Source organism: Rattus norvegicus, chromosome 7 (assembly GCF_036323735.1).
Source record: "Rattus norvegicus strain BN/NHsdMcwi chromosome 7, GRCr8, whole genome shotgun sequence".
Lineage (NCBI taxonomy): Eukaryota > Metazoa > Chordata > Mammalia > Rodentia > Muridae > Rattus > Rattus norvegicus.
In genome coordinates, this window is record NC_086025.1 from 8,252,823 (window position 1) to 8,276,070 (window position 23,248).

Consider the following 23,248-nt stretch of genomic DNA (forward strand, 5'->3'; position numbering starts at 1 on the left):
GAGAGACTGTCATTGCTGTAATCACAAGAGGTTTATCGATAGGAACAACCAGTGCACTGGGGTCAAGACTCGTATCCCACACAGGGGCACAGGAGTTCTACCTCCAGTAGCTGGGAGAAGGGGTATTTAAAGGAAGAAGCCACAACTCAAGGGGGTAGGGATGGCATCATTGGAAAATTTGGGAATACCAGTGAAAAATCACAAGGAGAAGCTTCCTGTTTCTCAAGATTGTTCTTTAAGGTTTTAATCTAACTTTATGGTCAGCTAGTTCCTGGGAGAGAGTTGTCTAACCTGCTGGTGTAATTACTCATTCTGTGGTGAGCTAGTTCCTGGAACATGCAGTTCCAGGGCCCGACCATTTTCTTTCTTCTGCTCTAAACTTTTGTCTGGGGGGGGGGGGGGGGGAGCAACCTTAAAACTTCTAGCTTTCACTACTAAGTGCAGGGTTGACTTTGCAGTCCAGGTGAAAGTTATGCAATGCCAGTCTCCACTCTGTGCCTGGGGTGGAATGTAGGGCTGTGCTGTGTTCCTTCACAGCACTCTGTCTCTAAGGGAGCTGCTCGTGTCACTCAAGCGTCACTCGCTAATCAGGGCCTCGAGGCGGAACATCAGTCGGAATAGAGGCGGGAACTTCCGGTCTGCCTTGCCTCTGGTTGACTGAGGAAGTCTCTCCTCGGTCCGTGCTCTGTGCTGGGACCCTGCTTCCCACAGCTGTGAGAAGAGCGTGGATGAGGTCAGAATCCGCGCTATGGTGAGCGGGGCCGCCGTCCCCATGTGTGGAGGATCCGCGGGAGCCCGTGTGGGGTTGACCCGGGGTGCGGGAACCGGCGGCGACACGCAGTGCCCTGTGTTACTCCGTTTGTTCAGGAGGTTTGGTCCCGCTTCAAACCTCTCATTGACTTAGTTCTCCTGGGCTCACAGCGTGGGAAGCGGGAGCTGTGCTTGGAAACCATTCTGGGCTTGCTGCAGAGCTCGGGCACGCGCGGCCTTTATTGTCAGGGGAGACAGTGCTGACTGGCGGAGCTCTAGTTTGTCTGGTGTCGTCTAGAAGTTCTTCCCCTGGCCCTTGACATTGAGGTGTAGGATCCGTCTGCAGTTAACTCTGCGCAGGTTTAAAGTCTGCCTTATTAACACATTCGCATGTAGATGCCACGGGGGTCCAGTCACGCGTGCCAGGAAGGCCAGCCTCACTGTGGTCTCTTGTCATTGACCCAATATTAATTATGATTTTGTTCTGAGTGCTCTCTCATGTTCTGCTGATCTCTTTATTCTTTCTCAGCAGCACAGTCTTTATTGCAGGTGTAGGAGAGTTTTGAAGTCAGATGGTGTCACTGTGCTGTCTGTTCAGTCTTGTGTTGCTCATGTTTCTGTTCATGATGACCTTTTGTCATCGGTTTTCTGTTGTTCTTCGCAGAAATCGTTAGACGTTTTGGTTTTCGAGACAGGGTTTTTCTATATCCCTGGCTGTCCTGATACTTTATTTGTATTGCAGGCTGGGAGCTACACCTGCCTCTGCCTCCTGAGTGCTGAGATTAAAGTTGGGCACCAGAACTGCCAAGAAATCGTTAGATTTTTTTAAATTGGACTTTTTTGAATATATATCTAAAATTTGCACTGAAATAATATTGAGGCTCCTTGTTCAAAATTATTGAATCTTTCTCCGTTGACCAAGTTCCTTGAGTCTTTTAATTAGAAAGTTATAGTTTTGACTACATGTTTGTCATACTTTTATGTATTTCTCTGTATTAATACATATTTCTATGTTCTGCAACAGAATCTAAGGATAATTTTGTGCCAGCACAAATGCGTTCTGAACCAAACCCAGGTCTTCTGCAAGAGCAGTAAGTGGCTTTAACTGCTGAGCCAGTCTTAAACTTGACAGATTTTCAAAAATTTACACATGTGCATGCATGTGCACAAGATGAAAACTGAGAATTAAAAGAATGTAGGTTTGCTTAGGAAACTATCTTTGGGTCTTATAGGAGATGACTCTGTAGGTATGCTGGTCAGGTTTGGTTAGATTGGAACAAGCTAGACAAACTGGCCTGTGGGCAAATGTATAGAGTATTCTCCTGATTGATGATTGATATTATATTCCCGCTGTGTTTGGTGCTGTTGTGGGCAGGTGGTCGTGGATTGCTTGAAAGCAATCTTAGCAAGCAGTGAGATCAGTAAAGTTCTATTTTTGTGAAGAGGCACCATGATCATAGCATCTCTTATTGAAGGAAATCATTTAATTAGGGCTTGCTTATAGTTTCAGAGGTTTGGTCCCCTAATGTCACAGTAGGGAGTATCTGGGACGTTGTCAGATGAGATGCTGGAGCAGTAGTTGAGAGTTTTAATCCAGATCATCAGCCACAGGAAGAGCCTGTGAGCCTGGCCTGAGCATTTGGAACTCCATAGCCCAGCCCAGTGTCAGGCTTCTTCCAAGAACACAAACTCCACGGCAACAAAGGTCCTAGCCCTTGTCAAGGAGCACCTCCCTAATGACCAGCATTTAAATCTATGAGCCTGTGGGCACCATTCTTATTGGAATTACTAGAGGCAGTGAGCGCCATTAAGCAGGTTGACAGCATATGTGGAATGTATACGCCTGCAGTGTGTAGTTACAGAAGTTTTTGCAAAAGCTGTTAGCTAAAGATGGAGACTTGTCATTATAGTGAGATTTTTTTATTTACTAAGCTCAATAAGTGCATGGTGTCATTTTCTTTGGGAAGGCACATTAATTTGGAACAGCTTCACCTTCAGGCAAAAATTCAGAAAAATATTTTACAACAAGCTCTCTCATGTTGATTCAGGCTGCCTTCTTCAGCCACCAAGGCCTTGCTGCCTTTCTGAAACAACCTCCTCATTTCTTGGATTAAAGGTTTCTAGCACCACACCGTTCTAAGAATACTCATTTGAATCATGTAGTGGGCTGGCCATATCAGTAACAAGAAAGAGATTTGTGTGTTTCTTTCTTGAAACTAGAATAAAAGGAATACTTTACTGGGTAAACTGCAGGAGGAAACATAAGGCAGTAGCTGATTTCAGATTAAGTTTCAGTTAGTTCTGCCTGCTGGTCTCCATTAGACAGTATGTTCTGATGTTTCCTATTTTCTTTTTGTTGGTATATTTTTGTGGCTCTCTTCTTATGCCTTAGTTGAAAGATTTCTCTTGGTTTTTCTAGGGTATAGCTTCCCTTCTTTGGTTGGAGTTTTCCATCTATTATCCTTTGTCGGGATGGATTAGTGGAAAGATATTGTGTAAATTTGGTTTTGTCATGGAATATCTTGTTTTCTCCATCTATGGTAATTGAGAGTTTTGCTGGTATAGTTGCCTGGGCTGGCACTTGTGTTCTCTTAGGGTCTGTATGACATCTGCCCAGAGGCTTTCCTATTCTCTGCTGAGAAGTCTGGTATAATTCTTATAGGTCTGCCTTTATATGTTACTTTACCTTTGTCCCTTACTGCTTTTAATACTCTTTCTTTGTTTAGTGCATTTGGTGTTTTGACTATTATGTGACTGGAGGAATTTCTCTTCTGGTCCAATCTATTTGGAGTTCTGTGGGCTTCTTGTATGTTTATGGGCATCTCTTTCCTTAGGTTAGGGAAGTTTTCTCCTATAATTTTGTTGAAGACATAACTGGCCCTTTAAGTTGGGAGTCCTCACTCTCTTCCATACCCATTACCCTTAGGTTTGATCTTCTCATTGAGTCCTGGACCTATTACCCTTAGGTTTGATCTTCTCATTGAGTCCTGGATTTCCTGGATGTTCTGGGTTAGGGGCTTTTTGCTTTATGCATTTTCCTTGACTGAGTGTCAGCTCTGGCCGCAGATGGAAACCCGAGGGATCCTGACCCAGACTGCTCCTCAGTTCCTGTGTCAGGAGGACTCCGGGCAGGTCTCTCTGAGCAGAAGTGGTAATCCTACCTGTGCTTGCAGGTGTTTCAGCACTCCTGGAGGCCAGCTTTCTCCCAGTTGGATCTGGGAACAGAGAGCTGGGGCACAGAGCTGCTCTGGGCTTTTTTTTTTTTTTTTTTTTTTTTTTTGAGATTCAGTTGTTTCATGTTGGTGTCTAGAGACCAGTGAACTTGATTGTTGTGGGGAGGGCAGTAATGGGGGGAAGATGGGGAGGGGCTAGGGGGATGTTGGCCTGGAAACCGGGAAAGGGAATAACAATCGAAATGTAAATAAGAAATACTCAAGTTAATAAAGATAAAAAAAAATCATTATGAAAGTAGGTTTTGAGAAATCTAAGCCTACGGCTGCTGTTCCCCTCTCTTCTTGGAGACTTTGGAGTTCATTACCTGGATCTGAGAGTCTCTGTCGTACTAAAAATGGAAACATCTTAACTGTCATGCTCAGTGGATCTAGGACAGGTTTGAGGGCCAGTATCTCCCAAGCACATCTGAGTTAAACAAGCCCTGTCTGGCTTTAGTTTGCTTGCTTTCTTTTTCTTTAGACTGTATCTTGAAGACATTAAACAGGAGGTTAGATAAGGCTCATTTGGGAATTCCATTAGGATTTATCATGACATCGCTTCTCGGCCTTTTGGCTAAGATCAAGTGTAGGATTTATCATGACTACAAATATAGTTCTGAACATCTTAAGGAATTTGATTATTTATAAGGTGAATATTAATTCATTTTTTAGTATCCTTAACAGTTTCTAATAAAAATGACAATTTCTGAATTGAAGCTCTTTGAATATTAAGATAAGACGTGTCTTTTTTGAGACAAGGTTTCTTCATGTAGCCCAAGCCATCATGGAACTCTCTTTGTAGATCATGCCAGTCTCCAACTTACAGAGATCTGCCTGCTTCTACCTCCCAAGTGCTGGGATCAAAGGCATGTGCTACCATTCCCACCGTAAGATAAGACTATTAAACATAGACTGGGAACTTTCTTGATCCTGATATAGTACACCATTATAAAACACAACAGTTTTTTATATAACTTAGTTTGTCAGAATAGCTGTGCCTTAACAATGTTAGTAAAATCAAGGAGGTTAGATATATATCTTTAAATCAGTCTCTGATAGCCTGAAGAGACCTTAGGTAAGGAGACACATATTTTTGAGCCTCAAATTTTATAATGCTCGATCCTTTTAACATTGGTGTTTTGGTTTGTTTGTTTTTTATGTTGTGGTTACCCCAGCCATAAAAATAAGCATCTGACTTACAGTCAACCGGAGGCTACCCCTGTGAAAGGTCTTTTCACCCTCAAATGGTTGTGACTCATAGGTTGAGAAACTGCCTCAAGTTCTTTGTCAGACTACATTGGGTTATTGTTCTGCTGTATCATAAGATAGGGATTTTATAGTCTCTGGTGTTTAGCAGTGGCATCAATTTGTAGCCACTTTCCCCCCATGAATATACTTAAAGTCAGTAGGTCAAGGGGTGAACTGCTGGCAAATGAAATTTGGCCCATTTCTCTGAATGTGAAACACTGAAAAAAAAAAATCAAGCTAAATGAAACTTGATACAAACTGACAGACAGGGACAGACCACAATGCACAGAACCAGAACAGATATTCCACCAAAAGGGAATCAGTGAAGGGCCAGGACACCTCCCATCCAACTTTGACCATAGGAGCAATACTGTGTCTAGTTTCTCTTGTGTCTCAGATGGTGCCAATTAGAAACCAGAATACAAGCTTATCTCCAGAGGTCCAGATGACTGAAAAACAGTCTCAGATGCTGCAAGTTCAGCTCTGTGGCTCAAGTGGGTAGGCATTTAGTTCCTATCCAGGGCACCAAATGTTGTGTCTGAAAATACAAAACAACGCAAGCAGGCACAAGAGCCCACACAAAGCAAGATCTTATTGGAATTAGGCAGCACAGACTTAAGAGTGGACTGCATCCCTGAATGTTAATCTTAGTAAGCATTTAAGCAGAAAAATTACAAAACCTAGGAGCATCTGTGCCAAGATACAATTAGAATTGTTCATCAATCAGAAGCATTTGGTTTTTTTTTTTTTTTTTTTTTTTGGTTTTTGTTTTTGTTTTTTTTTTTTCTGGTGCCAAGGAATAATGTCTTTTATTAAGCCTGTTTTAGAAACCAGAATTGAATATACATAAATAGGGTGAATATTCATTTTTTTAGACTAATGCCACACAGTCTGAAACCCTTCAGGACTTTTATTGTACATCTCCATTTCACTGTAAGACCCAAACTTGTCAATCTTGTCAATGTGAAGTGTATTGTCACATACATAGTTCATCATGTGTTTCATTATTTTATAAGTGCTACAAGACTTTTTATTGCTTTTGGTAATGAAAGTGATGAGTTGCCATTTGTGCAGCTGTGAAGCAAAGCACACCTTGTTATTGAAGAGACTTCACTGGAAATAAAACTCTGCTGGTGTGTGCCAGATTCCTTTATATCACAGTGAATGGTGCAGGTGGGTGCTGGTCCAATCCCAGCCCCTAAACTATTCAGTAATGTTTATCTATAGTCCCAGCACTCAAGAATCAGGGGCATTAGGATAAAGAGTTTGAGGTTATCCTTGGCTCCATAGTGAGGTTGAGGCTAGCCTGGGCTACATAAAACCCTGTCTTGAAAAACCCAAAGAAACAAGCCAAACAGATGAGAACCCAAGCCCATAACTAAGTGAGCCCGACTTCATTGATAAAGCAGAGTAAGAGAACCCTTTACACAGTGCTTTAGAAGATTCAATTAAGAGTGACCATTTTCACAGCATTGGCTAAATGCAATTAATGTTAACAAATATTTTGCAGGAGGTCTAGCTGACCGGTCACTAGTCCTTTTGGCCTAAGTGTTTTGTCTGAAAACTTTCTGTGCTAGTTGAAGGTAGGCACCGTGGTCTGGCATTTGCAGCCTCCATATCTTTAAATCTTCTTTTTTTTTTTTTTTTTTTTAATTAACTTGAGTATTTCTTATTTACATTTCGACTGTTATTCCCTTTCCCGGTTTCCCGGCCAACATCCCCCTAACCCCTCCCCCTCCCTTTTTTATGGGTGTTCCCCTCCCCATCCTCCCCCCATTGCCACCCTCCCCCCAACAATCATGTTCACTGGGGGTTCAGTCTTAGCAGGACCAAGAGCTTCCCCTTCCACTGGTGACCTTACTAGGATATTCAATGCTACCTATGAGGTCAGAGTCCAGGGTCAGTCCATGTATAGTCTTTAGGTAGTGGCTTAGTCCCTGGAAGCTCTGGTTGGTTGGCATTGTTGTACATATGGGGTCTCGAGCCCCTTCAAGCTCTTTCAGTTCTTTCTCTGATTCCTTCAATGGGGGTCCAGTTCTCAGTTCAGTGGTTTGGCGATGGCATTCGCCTCTGTATTTGCTGTATTCTGGCTGTGTCTCTCAGGAGAGATCTACATTCGGCTCCTGTCGGCCTGCACTTCTTTGCTTCATCCATCTTGTCTAATTGGGTGGCTATATATGTATGGGCCACATGTGGGGCAGGCTCTGAATGGGTGTTCCTTCTCTCTCTGTTTTAATCTTTGCCTCTCTATTCCCTGCCACGGGTATTCTTGTTCCCCTTTTAAAGAAGGAGTGAAGCATTCACATTTTGATCATTCCGTCTTGAGTTTCATGTGTTCTAGGCATCTAGGGTAATTCAAGCATTTGGGCTAATAGCCACTTATCAATGGGTGCATACCATGTGTGTTTTTCTGTGATTGGGTTACCTCACTCAGGATGATATTTTCCAGTTCCAATCATTTGCCTATGAACTTCATAAAGGCATTGTTTTTGATGGCTGAGTAATATTCCATTGTGTAGATGTACCACATTTCCTGTATCCATTCCTCTGTTGAAGGGCATCTGGGTTCTTTCCAGCTTCTGGCTATTATAAATAAGGCTGCTATGAACATAGTGGAGCACGTGTCTTTTTTATATGTTGGGGCATCTTTTGGGTATATGCCCAAAAGAGGTATAGCTGGATCCTCAGGCAGTTCAATGTCCAATTTTCGGAGGAACCTCCAGACTGATTCCCAGAATGGTTGTACCAGTCTGCAATCCCACCAACAAAGGAGGAGTGTTCCTCTTTCTCCACATTCTTACCAGCATTGGCTGTCACCTGAGTTTTGGATCTTAGCTATTCTCACTGGTGTGAGGTGAAATCTCAGGGTTGTTTTGATTTGCATTTCCCTTATGACTAAAGATGTTGAACATTTCTTTAGGTGTTTCTCAGCCATTCAGCATTCCTCAGCTGTGAATTCTTTGTTTAGTTCTGAACCCCATTTTTTAATAGGGTTATTTGTCTCCCTGCATTTGTCTCCCTGCGGTCTAACTTCTTGAGTTCTTTGTATATTTTGGATATAAGCCCTCTATCTGTTGTAGGATTGGTAAAGATCTTTTCCCAATCTGTTGGTTGCCGTTTTGTCCTAACCACAGTGTCCTTTGCCTTTGCAGTTTTATGAGATCCCATTTGTTGATTCTTGATCTTAGAGCGTAAGTCATTGGTGTTTTGTTCAGGAAATTTTTTCCAGTGCCCATGTGTTCGAGATGCTGCCCTAGTTTTTCTTCTATTAGTTTGAGTGTATCTGGTTTGATGTGGAGGTCCTTGATCCACGTGGACTTAAGCTTTGTACAAGGTGATAAGCATGGATCGATCTGCATTCTTCTACATGTTGACCTCCAGTTGAACCAGCACCATTTGCTGAAAATGCTATCTTTTTTCCATTTTACGGTTTTAGCTCCTTTGTCAAAAATAAATGACCATAGGTGTGTGGGTTCATTACTGGGTCTTCAATTCTGTTCCATTGGTCTATCTGTCTGTCTCTGTACCAATACCATGCAGTTTTTATCACTATTGCTCTGTAATACTGCTTGAGTTCAGGGATAGTGATTCCCCCTGAAGTCCTTTTATTGTTGAGGATAGTTTTAGCTACCCTGGGTTTTTTGTTATTCTAGATGAATTTGCAAATTGTTCTGTCTAAGTCTTTGAAGAAATGGATTGGTATTTTGATGGGGATTGCATTGAATCTGTAGATCGCTTTTGGTAAAATGGCCATTTTTACTATATTAATCCTGCCAATCCATGAGCATGGGAGATCTTTCCATCTTCTGAGGTCTTCTTCAATTTCTTTCTTCAGAGTCTTGAAGTTCTTATTGTACAGATCTTTTACTTGCTTGGTTAAAGTCACACCGAGGTACTTTATATTATTTGTGTCTATTATGAAGGGTGTCGTTTCCCTAATTTCTTTCTTGGCTTCTTTCTCTTTTGTGTAGAGGAAGGCTACTGATTTATTTGAGTTCATTTTATACCCAGCCATTTTGCTGAAGTTGTTTATCAGCTTTAGTAGTTCTCTGGTGGAACTTTTGGGATTACTTAAATATACTATCATATCATCTGCAAATAGTGATATTTTGACTTCTTCTTTTCCAATCTGTATCCCCTTGATCTCCTTTTGTTGTCTGATTGCTCTGGCTAGAACTTCAAGAACTATATTGAATAAGTAGGGAGAGAGTGGGCAGCTTTGTCTAGTCCCTGATTTTAGTGGGATTGCTTTAAGTTTCTCTCCATTTAGTTTAATGTTAGCAAGTGGTTTGCTGTATATGGCTTTTAGTATGTTTAGGTATGGGCCTTGAATTCCTATTCGTTCCAGGACTTTTATCATGAAGGGGTGTTGAATTTTGTCAAATGCTTTCTCAGCATCTAATGAAATGATCATGTGGTTTTGTTCTTTCAGTTTGTTTATATAATGGATCACGTTGATGGTTTTCTGTATATTAAACCATCCCTGCATGCCTGGGATGAAGCCTACTTGATCATGGTGGATGATTGTTTTGATGTGCTCTTGGATTTGGTTTTCCAGAATGTTATTGAGTATTTTTCTGTCGATATTCATAAGGGAAATTGGTCTGAAGTTCTCTTTCTTTGTTGGGTCTTTGTGTGGTTTAGGTATAAGAGTAATTGTGGCTTCATAGAAGGAATTCGGTAGTGCTCCATCTGTTTCAATTTTGTGGAATAGTTTGGTTAGTATTGGTATGAGGTCTTCTATGAAGGTCTGATAGAATTCTACACTAAACCCGTCTGGACCTGGGCTCTTTTTGGTTGGGAGACCTTTAATGACTGCTTCTATTTCCTTAGGAGTTATGGGGTTGTTTAACTGGTTTGTCTGTTCCTGATTTAACTTCGGTACCTTGTATCTGTCTAGGAAATTGTCCATTTCCTGCAGATTTTCAAGTTTTGTTGAATATAGGCTTTTATAGTAAGATCTGATGATTTTTTGAATTTCCTCTGATTCTGTAGTTATGTCTCCCTTTTCATTTCTGATTTTGTTAATTTGGACACACTCTCTGTGTCCTCTCCTTAGACTGGCTAAGGGTTTATCTATCTTGTTGATTTTCTCAAAGAACCAACTTTTGGTTCTGTTGATTCTTTTTATGGTCCTTTTTGTTTCTACTTGGTTGATTTTGGCTCTGAGTTTGATTATTTCCTGCCTTCTACTCCTCCTAGGTGTATTTGCTTCTTTTTGTTCTAGATCTTTTAGGTGTGCTGTCAAGCTGGTGACATATGTTCTTTCCTGTTTCTTTCTGCAGGCACTCAGAGCTATGAGTTTTCCTCTTAGCACAGCTTTCATTGTTTCCCCATAAGTTTGGGTATGTTGTACCTTCATTTTCATTAAATTCTAAGAAGTCTTTAATTTCTTTCTTTATTTCTTCCTTGACCAGGTTATCATTGAGTAGAGCATTGTTCAACTTCCACGTATATGTTGGCGTTCTTCCCTTATTGTTATTGAAGACCAGCTTTAGGCCATGGTGGTCAGATAAGACACATGGGATTATTTCTATCTTTCTGTACTTGTTGAGGCCCGTTTTTTGACCAAATATAGGGTCAATTTTGCATAAAGTACCATGAGGAGCTGAGAAGAATGTATATCCTTTTGTTTTAGGATAGAATGTTCTTTAAATTTCTGTTAAGTCCATTTGGTTCATGACTTCTCTTAGTCTGTCTATGTCTCTGTTTAATTTCTGTTTCCATGATCTGTCCATTGTTGAGAGTGGGGTGTTGAAATCTCCTACTATTATTGTGTGAGGTGCAATGTGTGTTTTGAGCTTTAGTAAAGTTTCTTTTACGTATGTAGGTGCCCTTGTATTTGGGGCATAGATATTTAGGATTGAGAGTTCATCTTGGTGGATTTTTCCTTTGATGAATATGAAGTCCTTCCTTATCTTTTTTGATGACTTTTAGTTGAAAATTGATTTTATTCGATATTAGAATGGCTACCCCAGCTTGCTTCTTCAGACCATTTGCTTGGAAAGTTGTTTTCCAGCCTTTCACTCTGATGTAGTGTCTGTCTTTGTCTCTGAGGTGTGTTTCCTGTAGGCAGCAGAATGCAGGGTCCCCGTTGCGTATCCAGTTTGTTAATCTATGTCTTTTTATTGGGGAGTTGAGTTCATTGATGTTGAGAGATATTAAGGAATAGTGATTATTGCTTCCTGTTATATTCATATTTGGATATGAGGTTGTTTTTGTGCTTTTCTTCTCTTTGTTTTCTTGCCAAGACGATTAGTTTCTTGCTTCTTCTAGGGTGTAGCTTGCCTCCTTATGTTGGGCTTTACCATTTATTATCCTTTGTAGTGCTGGATTTGTAGAAAGATATTGTGTAATTTTGGTTTTGTCATGGAATATCTTGGTTTCTCCATCTTTGTTAATTGAGAGTTTTGCAGGATACATAACCTGGGCTGGCATTTGTGTTCTCTTAGGGTCTGTATGACATCTGTCCAGGATCTTCCTGCTCTCATAGTCTCTGGCAAAAAGTCTGGGGTGATTCTGATAGGTCTGTCTTTATATGTTACTTGACCATTTTCCCTTACTGCTTTTAATATTCTTTCTTTATTTTGTGCATTTGGTGTTTTGACTATTATGTGACGGGAGGAATTTCTTTTCTGGTCCAATCTATTTGGAGTTCTGTAGGCTTCTTGTATGCTTATGGGTATCTCTTTCTTTAGGTTAGGGAAGTTTCCTTTATGATTTTGTTGAAGATATTTACTGGTCCTTTGAGCTGGGAGTCTTCACTCTCTTCTATACGTATTATCCTTAGGTTTGATCTTCTCATTGAATCCTGGATTTCCTGTATGTTTTGGACCAGTAGCTTTTTCCACTTTACATTATCTTTGACAGTTGAGTCGATGATTTCTATGGAATCTTCTGCTCCTGAGATTCCCTCTTCTATCTCTTGTATTCTGTTGGTGAAGCTTTTATCTACGGCTCCTTGTCTCTTCTTTTGGTTTTCTATATCCAGGGTTGTTTCCATGTGTTCTTTCTTGATTGCTTCTATTTCCATTTTTAATTCCTTCAACTGTTTGATTGTGTTTTCCTGGAATTCTTTCAGGGATATTTGTGATTCCTCTCTGTAGGCTTCTACTTGTTTATTTATGTTTTCCTGCATTTATCTCAGGGAGCTCTTCATGTCTTTCTTGAAGTCCTCCAGCATCATGATCAAATATGATTTTGAATCTAGATCTTGCTTTTCTGGTGTGTTTGGATATTCAGTGTTTGCTTTCTGGGAGAATTGGGCTCTGATGATGCCATGTAGTCTTGGCTTCTTTTGCTTGGGTTCCTGCGCTTGCCTCTCGCCATCAGATTATCTCTAGTGTTACTTTGTTCTGCTATTTCTGACAGTGACTAGACTGTCCTATAAGCCTGTGTGTCAGGAGTGCTGTAGACCTGTTTTCCTGTTTTCTTTCAACCAGTTATGGGAACAGAGTGTTCTGCTTTTGGGCGTGTAGTTTTTCCTATCTACAGGTCTTCAGTTGTTCCTGTGCCTGTGCACTGAGTTCACCAGGCAGGTCGCTTGGAGCAGAAAAGTTGGTCTTACCTGTGGTCCCGAGGCTCCAGTTTGCTCGTGGGGTGTTGCTTATGAGCTCTCTGCGGGGGCAGCAATCAGGAAGATCTGCGCCACCCTTTCCGGGAGCTTCTGTGCACCAGGGTTCCAGATGGCGTTTGGTGTTTTCCTCTGGAGTCAGAGATGTGGGCAGAGTGTAGTCTCTTCTGGTTTCCCAGGCGTGTCTGCCTCTCTGAAGGTTTAGCTCTCCCCACGGGATTTGGGTGCAGAGAACTGTTTATCTGGTCCGTTCCTTCAGGTTCCAGCGGTGTCTCAGACGCAGGGGACCTGCTGCTCCTGTGCCCTTATCTCCAGTAATCCAGAGGCCATATACAGTTTCCTCTTAGGCCAGGGATGTGGGCAGGGGTGGGCAGTGTTGCAGTCTCAGGAGTGCCCACCTGTCCACGCGGTGAGCTCTCTCTCCCATGGGGTTTGGGAGCAGTGAGCTGCTGCGGGCAGGGATCCGCGGGTTTGGGAATCCCGCTAAAAACCGGAAGTGTCCGGTCCTAGAGGAATTTTGCCTCTGTGTGTCTTGGGTTCACCAGGCAGGTGGCTTGGAGCAGGAAGGTTTGTGTTACCTGTGGTCCTGAGGCTCAGGTTTGCTCGTGGGGTGTTGCTTATGAGCTCTCTGCGGGGGCAGCAATCAGGAAGATCTGCGCCGCCCTTTCTGGGAGCTTCCGTGCACCCGGGTTCCAGATGGCGTTTGGTGTTTTCCTCTGTGGTCCCAAGGCTCGCATTTGATTTTTTTGTTTGTTTGTTTCTTTTGTTTTGTTTTTTTGTGGTTAGGAACAATCATGTTTCGGGACAAAATAAGAAGGAAGTTGGTCTGCCATCTTCAAAGTCCTCAGGTCCCTCGAGCCTGGGAACTTGAATTTAATTTCACCTTACGATCAAAATGGAGGCTGAAAACAAAATGGCAGTAATCAGGAGAAGTGTCATTTGTTTGACCCTAACACCAGGCCCTGCCTGCTGACAGCAAAGGCAGGAAGAAGACATCCAGAGATCACGCCCACCACATGGCCTGCCCGTAGCGTGATCCACTGTGATGGACACATATGAGGTAGAGAGATTCGAGAAAAGAGAAGCAGGCACTTTGAGCACTGTGAAGAAAAGTGGATCTGCATCTGCAAAGCTGGATAGGAACAGCCTTCTGTGAGTAGAATGTGATGCACCCTGAGGCCATGGTAAAGTCCTGGCCTGTGTAGGTGCTCAGGACCCTGTGCAGATGAACCAGCTCCCCAGGGCAGGGCCCAAAGGAGGGCATGACAGTGGGGGAGCTGGCCCTGCCCCTTGCTGACTGTTCCATTGGGTGATGTAGCTAGTGCAGCGCTGGAGAGCTCATCCTGGTGGTAAGGGTGTGGGAGGCTCACCACCCAGTCTAGATCCAAGGCTATGAGTTAGCCCACCCCTGCATCTACCACATCTATGAACTGCCTTAGTGAATGAAGCAGCTGGTCCTACAGATCCACAGCTGTAGGATCTCTATGACATGGGGCAACAACAATCCTGGTGGGGATCCAGGATTGATAGTGTAGTAAAAGCCAGAGGTCTCGAACCAGGCCAATGAATGAGTCATTTCAACGAACACTTGCAAGTAAAGATGTGTAAACAGAAGGGTGTGTCGTGGCCCACACTGTGACATAGTACAGCTCCTACAATGAGATTTCTTTTTCTTTTCTGTCTGGGGAGGTTGCAAGGGCAAAAGGCTGATATGATGAATGGGATTGGGTGCATGATATGAAATTCACAAAGACCATAAAGTGGCTGGGGCATTTTCGTAGAGCGATTAGTTGATAAGGAACAGGCTGACAAAGCTATGGCAAGCAAACCGGTAAGCAGCACCTTTTGTGGCCTCTACATCAGCTTCTGTCCCTAGGTTCCTGCCCTGCTTGAGTTTCTCACCTCACTGTTCTTGGTGGTAAAATGTCATTGACACTGTGAGTAAACTAAACCTTTTTCTCTCTCCCCCTTCCTCAAAAAATGCCATCTGGGATTAAGTACTCACTTGTAGTTTAAGGACTATAGGCTACAGTATACAGAAAACATGTAAAATAATTGAGAAGGAAACAGTGTTAGAAGGTTAGAAGGTTTTCATTGCTTGTTTGTGTCAAAGCAACTGAAAAATGGCTGTAAGGTTCTTAGGGCATGCTTGTATACCACAGGTGGAACTGGAGTCAGGCCGTGTCTTAGGTAAAAACAGGCATGGAGACTACCAGTGGGGGGTGGGAGTGTGAGGTGAGGCATTAGACCCAGCCTCACCTGTATCTGCAGTCTCCAGCTGTCCTAGCTGCTCACTGGCAGTGGTTCATTAGCACCTGCAGCCTAGTTTGGTTCCCCTGGGGTGTGTGCTGACCAAGGTTGGCTCTCTAGGCTGATGCAAATTCATGAGTCTTCGAAGTCTAAGCAGTGTAGATCATTCAAAGCTTCCTTTGATAACTTGATAGTTAGGTGTTTGTTGGAGGTTCCTGGCTAATAGAATTTCCCAGTTGGAAGCCAGTATATACATCAGGTAATTCAATGTGTAAAAATAAAGCAAACACACAGCATGGAAGTCTGACATCTCCTTAGTCTGATGGAGTGACACCAGGAAATTCATGAGTGTTGACCATTTTGTTTATGCCATGTGGTTACAATAACCTATAAATCACATGGCATTTGCCCTTTCTGTGAAACCATGAATGAAGATGAAAATTTCATAGAGAAAGAGCCATCTAAGGTCTTGGAAACTAATGTCCAAGGTGGCTGACATAGAGTTCCAAGACGGGTTTTGCCCAGCAAGATTTTATTCTTGCCTTAGTCTAATCCATTCTTACTTCATTGGAAAGGACATACGTATTCTGTGTCATTGTATGTTGGGAAGATGTAATTTGATTTTTGCTTTTACACAGTGTCACAGTCAAGATCTTGCCTTTAGTTTCTGGAGAAACTTTGGCCATTGGAACAGTGTTGGAACTGTTTTACAATGTGAAGATCTTTGAAGTGGACTAAATATGTTTTGTTAATGCAAAATGTGTCTGGGATGGGCTCTGCCCAGGAGCATGTCATGGCCTGTGTTGAAATGTGGTGGGTTGAATGAAAACTCATCCAGGTAGAATGGTGTATGTGAGCATTTGTCTCATGGCTGTGGCTTTCACTGGAGTGCTTACGGAACCTTTAGGAGGAGGATCCTTTCTGGAGGAAGTTAGTCTCTGGGGAAGGCTTTCAGTGCTTATTCCCTTGCACACTTCGTCGTCTTTTAAGTCTTCTGTTGGTTCAAACTGTGCCCCATGCTTCCTTCTCGTGCACCCACACCATCTCCACCATTACAGACCCCATCTCTGAAAAGTGCAGTATAAAACAGAAGCAGCTGCTTCTCCTCAATAAGCGGATTTTCTAGATTATGTTTTCATTTTATACTTTGGCTGATGGAGTAGGTTTTGTACCTGTCAAGCGGTTCCTCTTGTGCTGGACTTAACTCACATCTTCACTTTGGAACTGTGGCAGAGGGTGCTGTTTGTCACCGGGACAGGACACATGCACATGCAGGAGCACATGCGTGTACGTGCATGTGTGCGTGTGTGTGCGCACACACACTCCTACACACACGCGTGTAAGTAGCACAGGCCATCTATTTGTCTGGTGCTCACTGAAGACAAGGAGACCCTTAGATTCTCTTGATCTGGCGTTATGAATGGCTGGGAACCTCAAAGCCAGTGTTGGGTATTGATCCAAGTCTTCTTCAAAAGCAACATGTACTCTTCTGTTCACCCATCTTTGTTGTCCATGCTCTTTGGCTTTGATTTTAGATCAACATTTATTCCCTAACATTTTTGAGAATTTGATGTCAGTTTAGTAAATTAATAAAACTGCATTCATGTATTTTACATGAATCATATTCTTTTACAGTTAAAATTGGGGCATTGTAAGTTTTGATAGACGAGTATTGGACTGGAGTGAATGTTTAACTCTTCAGAGGAATTTTGAAAGAGCCCCTAAGTACTTTCTGTATTTTTCGGTTTGTTTTCTTGAGACGGTGTATCACTACTTAGCTCTGGCAGTCATGGAAATCAGTGCATAGACCAGTTCTGGCTGGAATCACTTGTGTCTTCCTCCTGAGACCTTCTATTAAAAGGTCCACCCCTTTTTGAAGATAGGGATTTTTTTTTTGATACACTTTTGCTAATGTATAATCAATAGGGTTGATTAGTTTTAGCGTCTCTCCGTATTACTTGTTAGTTGTCATTTCTCTGGCAGTGTCCTATGGAATTCAAAGAGGTGTGGTCCTCCTTTTCTGTTTCCTTCTAAGATCACACTGACTGCATTTTGAATTCTGTCATATGGAAAAAGTCTGTGACGCATGCAGAAGTGCATAAGTAGATTCTCAGTGAAGTGTACATGTGCAGTGTAGTCTCACCATTTCTATTATGTACTTCTATGGGGCATTTTAGGCTGCAGTGACCTATGAGGATGTGCACGTGAACTTCACCCATGAAGAGTGGGCTTTGCTGGATCCTTTCCAAAAGAGTCTCTACAAAGATGTGATGCTGGAGACCTACTGGAACCTCACTGCTATAGGTAAGAATGTGAGTTTCCTTCACTCTCTAAACAAGGAACAAGCTTTTTCTTTATTTCTTCTTTTCTTTTTCTTTTTCTTTTTTTTTTTTTTTTTTTTTTGGTGTACTCCTGTGGCTTACATTTTGATAAAGGAAGAACGTGGTGAATATCAGACATGGTTCTTAGGTACGCCACTAAAATTTGCACAGGATAATGTTCCATTCATTTACCTGAAGGAAAAAAATCGTGATGTCCTTGTTTCTAATAGCTGCATAGTATTCCACTGTGTAAATGAACCATCATATTTTCTGCGTCCATTCTTTGGTTGAGGTGACTAAGCCAGCTCAGTCAACAGGGTTGCAAGGGAGGAAGTGAGGAGTAAAAAAGAAAAGACAATATTATAATATGGACCCCAGCTTATGCTGAAGCTGAAGTGGGTTTAATTTCTCTCAGTCTGCTTTTATGTCATTCTGAGTACATACAAAGAATGAGGCCAGTCCTAAGGCATAAACAAAGTAGTGAAGGAACAAAGCATAAACACAGGTCCCGAGGTCACTGCTTCTAGGGCCTCATCAAGATGATCAAGATATAAGGAACACATTCCTTGGCTGTATTTTCTTGAGCCTGCTTCCTTGTCCTAGCCCAATGTCAAATATCCTCATCAAATTCCTAGAAGCAGCCCCAAGAGCTCTCCACATTGAGGGACATCTGGGATGTTTCCAGTTTCTGGCTTTTATGAATAGAGCTGCTATGAACATAGTGGACCATGTGTCCTTGGTATATGTTGGGGCATCTTTTGAGTATATGCCCAGGAGTGGTATAGCTGGGTCCTCAGATAGAACTTTCTCAATTTTCTGAGATATTGCCAGATTGATTTCTAGAGTGGTTATACAGGTTTTCACTTCCACCAGCAATGGAGGCTTCACGTCGTTGCACGTGCTGTCGCTTGAGCTCTTGATCTTCGCCATTCTGACTCGTGTACGGAATCTCAGGGTCGTTTTGATTTGCATTTCCCTCATGACTAAAGATATTGAACATTTCCTTAAGTGCATCTCCACCATTTGAGGTTCCTCTCTTGAGAGTTCTCTGTGTAGCTCTGTTCCCCATTTTTTAACTGGGTTGTTTGGTTTGTTGGTGTCTAACTTCTTGAGTTCAGTGTAAACTTTGGATATTAGCCCTATGTTGGATGTAGGGTGAGAGATGATCTTTTCCCAATCTGTAGGCTGCCATTTTGTTCTTTTTGACAGTGTCCTTTGCCTTACAGAAGCTTTTCCATTTCATGAGGTTCCATTTATCAATTCTTGATCTTAGAGCCTGAGCTATTGGTATTCTGTTTAGGAAATTGTTTTCTGTACCAATGTGTTCAAAGCTGTTGATCGATGTTGTTCATGGGTCATGTGGACGAGAGAGAAGTTCACCAATATGCTAAGCCTTCATTTTTCTATGGAGCAGAGGGATTCAGCTGAGGGAAGACTGACACCCAGCTAGCTTACTCCAGTTACTTTATTCAAACATCATAAAAGGGTAATTGGGGCTGGGAAAAGTTCTAGCTACAAAAATTATCTTGCCCTTGCTGCTCATGAGAGCAGGTGACCTACATAAATCTCACTCCATTTTGACCATGGCTAGCAATAATAGTTAGAACCCCAGATTTGCCAGGAATACGTGAAGAACAAGATTGGTGCCCTGTAAGTTCTCATGTAGCACCAATAGCAAATTCTCTAGAGAGAGAACATTTCTTCAACATCCAAACAGTCTCAAAACAATTTCTCAGCCTCTGTGGATTGACCCGAAGGCCTTGCTGAAACATTTCACTTAAAGCCAAATCCAAAGACTTTTCCATACATATGACTAAGCCGTCCTCCTTTTTGTTTTTAAGCAAATTTGTTAGGGATATAATTATTATTGGAGAATTAAAGAGTTGTGCAGTAAATATGGCCTTTTGTGTATCTAGTTGTGTAACCGTTTTATGCAAATAAATCAGCCTACATTTCAAAAATCCGTAAAGTTATCACTATGGAGTATTATAAAAATCACGAAGGGAAGAAACTTATCATAATGATTCCTAGGACCTAAGGAAGCGACAGCGTTGGTTAGACATTCTATAGCTTCCATCCCTGTTATTTTAGGCAGCTCCTTGGAAGACATTTCTGCAGTTTCTTGCTGCAAATCATAAAACATTTGAGAAGAATTAAGATGATCTTACAAATTCATTTTAAGTTTTTTCCAGCCATATTTGTTGTCATTCAATCTCAAAGGCATAATACAGTAAGTAATATCAGTCCAATCATATTTCAATTTCATTTGCTCTCTCAATGATTCTAATTGCTCTCCAATGAGTTTTACAGCTTGTCTCAGTTTACGTATTTCATCAGCTGTTTCCCTGTTCATCTTGCTTTGCTGAATTGAGGTGCATAAGAATGCATATGCCAGCATTAGTTTGAACTTCTTTATGAAGTGGAACTCCAAGTGCGGTAGCTGTTGTTGTTTAAATATCGGCCGGCACCCGAATAAACCAACACGGTTCCATGTGGAGAGATTTAATGGGAGAATGAGACAAAGGGAAGGGATGAAAGAAAGAAGAGAAAGAAAAAGAGGGCAGAAGCTGTCTGCCTTTTATTTGGAATATGACATAACTGCTCTCAGGTGGAGTTGGGAATTGAGCCAAAAGGTTTACTGGAAATGTATGGCCCTTGCCATGGCAACATTGACCAAATGGTGTTGCTGCTGAAGGCAATTCCTGATAGCAGCAGTAGCCATAGCAGTTAATGCGATGATTCTCAGGGCCACAACAGTTATCCATCCCACCATCCATGAGTTCTTAATATCCTTTCAGCCAGCCTCAGTACTAGCATCAGCACAGGTGAGTCCTGCCATGGTCTTGACAGCCTCACTGGCACCCAGACTGCTGGTCTTGCTCTGAGAATACATAAACTTTCAAAAGCATCATTTAAAGACACATTGGCATTGACACAGGTATGAAGTGTACAGCATGTTTAGATGATGCTGTAATCATTGCGGTGTCATTGCACAGGTCCATTCAGTACCAAATAAGGTAATGGCACAAGCCGTAAAAGGGATGACTTTAAAGAAAAGGACAAATGAAAATTTTTTATTATTGAAGTTCAACTTTATGTTCTCACTTCAAGTGGATGAAATGTGCTTGCTAATTTCCGCAGATTAGTCTGAATAGAATTATCAAATCGTAGCAGAGGGCCTGACATCCCAACTCCATGCTTCTCCATGAAAGTGTCTAGAAGCAGCGACAAGCTCCACAGTTTTATTCATTGTCATATCAAGTCTGAGTGAGAATATAGTCAAGGATTTGAAGACCCTCAAGCATAAATGCTCTAACGCCTTCTCCTTGGGAGATAGTCACGAGCACCCAAGGATTCTCACCTGTGCAGTGGGCACCCTAATAATTGCAGTACACACTGTCATGCCTGTGTCAGTGGTCCCTGCCAATGTGTCCAATCAGATTCCTTGTTAGTTATCCATAAATGTGTCCAATCAGATTCCCTGTTAGTAATCCATAAATGTGTCCAATCGGATTCCCTGTTAGTAATCCATAAATGTGTCCAATCGGATTCCTTGTTAGTAATCCATAAATGTGTCCAATCGGATTCCTTGTTAGTAATCCATAAATGTGTCCAATCGGATTCCTTGTTAGTAATCCATAAATGTGTCCAATCAGATTCCTTGTTAGTAATCCATAAATGTGTCCAATCAGATTCCTTGTTAGTAATCCATAAATGTGTCCAATCAGATTCCTTGTTAGTTATCCATAAATGTGTCCAATCAGATTCCCTGTTAGTAATCCATAAATGTGTCCAATCAGATTCCTTGTTAGTAATCCATAAATGTGTCCAATCAGATTCCTTGTTAGTAATCCATAAATGTGTCCAATCAGATTCCTTGTTAGTAATCCATAAATGTGTCCAATCGGATTCCTTGTTAGTAATCCATAAATGTGTCCAATCAGATTCCTTGTTAGTAATCCATAAATGTGTCCAATCAGATTCCCTGTTAGTAATCCATAAATGTGTCCAATCGGATTCCTTGTTAGTAATCCATAAATGTGTCCAATCAGATTCCTTGTTAGTAATCCATAAATGTGTCCAATCAGATTCCTTGTTAGTAATCCATAAATGTGTCCAATCAGATTCCTTGTTAGTAATCCATAAATGTGTCCAATCAGATTCCTTGTTAGTAATCCATAAATGTGTCCAATCAGATTCCTTGTTAGTAATCCATAAATGTGTCCAATCAGATTCCTTGTTAGTTATCCATAAATGCGTCCAATCAGATTCCTTGTTAGTAATCCATAAATGTGTCCAATCAGATTCCTTGTTAGTAATCCATAATTTGCAAGAAGGTTAATTTGTGGAGCTAGTGTGTTAATCTGTTGTCCCTCCAATCCAAATGCACAAAGCCTAAGTTTTCTGTAAGAATTCTGGGTAGTAGTATGATCAATTCTAGAGATGCAAATAGGGGAAGTTATACTTAGACAATTCCGTTGCCCACACAAATAGGAATCCCTTTTATTCCCACAGTATAATTTACATGTCCTTCCCCCTCCTCTGCAGGTTGAGCAGGTCCATGATTGTCATAAGGACCAGGCAGACAAGAAGAGTCATTGACAACACAGGAATGTCCATGTCTTCCCAGCTTACTCTGTTAATTGGAATATTAGGGATATAAGCCCAATAAGGATGATTTGTCTCCATTACCTGTACAGTTACTACAGACAGCAAGGCAAGTAGTAAGGCTGTCGTGTTCAGTGGCTATTCACACACTGGATCTAGTGTTTCTTCATCCTTGGCTACTTTCTAAGCTGTCTGCAGGTAGGAGGATCAGCCGTCTGCTTCAAAATCAATCTATCATTCCCTCCCTCCCCCTCTTCCCCCCTAAACCATGCTGTCCATGTGTCTCAGTTAGGGCTCTCTAGAGTCACAGAACTTATGGGTAGTCTCTGTGTAGTAAGAGATGACTTATGGTCTGTAGTCCAACTCCCCAACAACGGTCATCAGCAGCTGTGAATGAAGTCCAAGGATCTAGCAGTGGCTCAGTCCCAAGAGGCACACAGGCAAGCACAAAAAGGAGAGACACTTCCTTCTTCCAATGGCCTTATGTAAGTCTCCAGCAGACGGGGTGTCCCAGATTAAAGGTTTGTACCACCACGCCTGGGTCTGGGACTTGCTTTGGTCCAGGTGACCTTGAACTCAGAGATCTCTTTGCATTAAGTCCCTGGGATTCATAGCCACTTTGCCTCAAGATCTCCATACCAAGATCCAGGTCAGAAAGTTGTATCTCCCAGCCTCAAGATCAGGATCAAAAGTGATCCTCCCAATTCTGGGTTATAGTTCATTCCAGATACGGTCAAGTTGACAACCAGGAATAGCCATTACACCATGTCAGCTGCAAATGCTTCCATAACACCTGTCTTGCTCATGAAGAGTTTTTTTTTTTTTGTTTTTTTTTTTGTTTTTTTGTTTTTTTCCGGAGCTGGGGACCGAACCCAGGGCCTTGCGCTTCCTAGGCAAGCGCTCTACCACTGAGCTAAATCCCCAACCCCTGCTCATGAAGAGTTTTAATTAGTTTTGATGGAATCCAGTTTTTCATCTCCTGTAGCCTCACGCCATTGTAATTCCTCCCTTGCTGTCCTTTGTGATGTTAAAACATCCTTGAAAGAGTATTTCAGCAGCTGTTTTCCTGCTTCATTAGCATTTGAAATTATTTAAAGTCAATAATGCATTTTTTAATCTGTCTCTAGGGGTCTTTATCTTTCCCCCTTTTTCTTTTAATAACATCTCTTTTAATGTATGATTAGATCTTTCCACAATTGCCTGACTTGTAAGATTATGGGGAATACCTGTAATAGGTTTTATGTCATGTAAAAAATTGTTTCATTTTGTTAGAAAGGTAAGCGGCT

At 41.8% G+C, this 23,248-nt stretch overlaps 1 protein-coding gene and 1 pseudogene across 6 annotated transcripts in view; both read left to right on the top strand.

The window, feature by feature from the left end:
- The first annotated feature begins 604 nt into the window (after window positions 1-604).
- Zfp709l3 (zinc finger protein 709-like 3) overlaps window positions 605-23,248 on the top strand; it is a 38,545-nt gene continuing 15,901 nt past the window's right edge. For 3 of the 6 annotated variants that reach the window (XR_010053550.1, XR_010053549.1, XM_063264478.1), the window contains exons 1-2: window positions 605-751; window positions 17,211-17,337. Coding sequence is in view for 4 of the 6 variants with exons in the window: in XM_063264478.1 (XP_063120548.1) it covers window positions 749-751; window positions 17,211-17,337 (130 nt within the window). In the remaining 2 variants the exon portion in view is untranslated. Of the gene's footprint in view, window positions 752-1,774; window positions 1,842-13,569; window positions 13,936-17,210; window positions 17,338-23,248 lie in introns of all 6 variants that reach the window. The other 3 variants (XM_063264481.1, XM_063264480.1, XM_063264482.1) reach the window with 3 other exon arrangements.
- Window positions 4,517-4,668, top strand: LOC120094030 (U2 spliceosomal RNA; annotated as a pseudogene).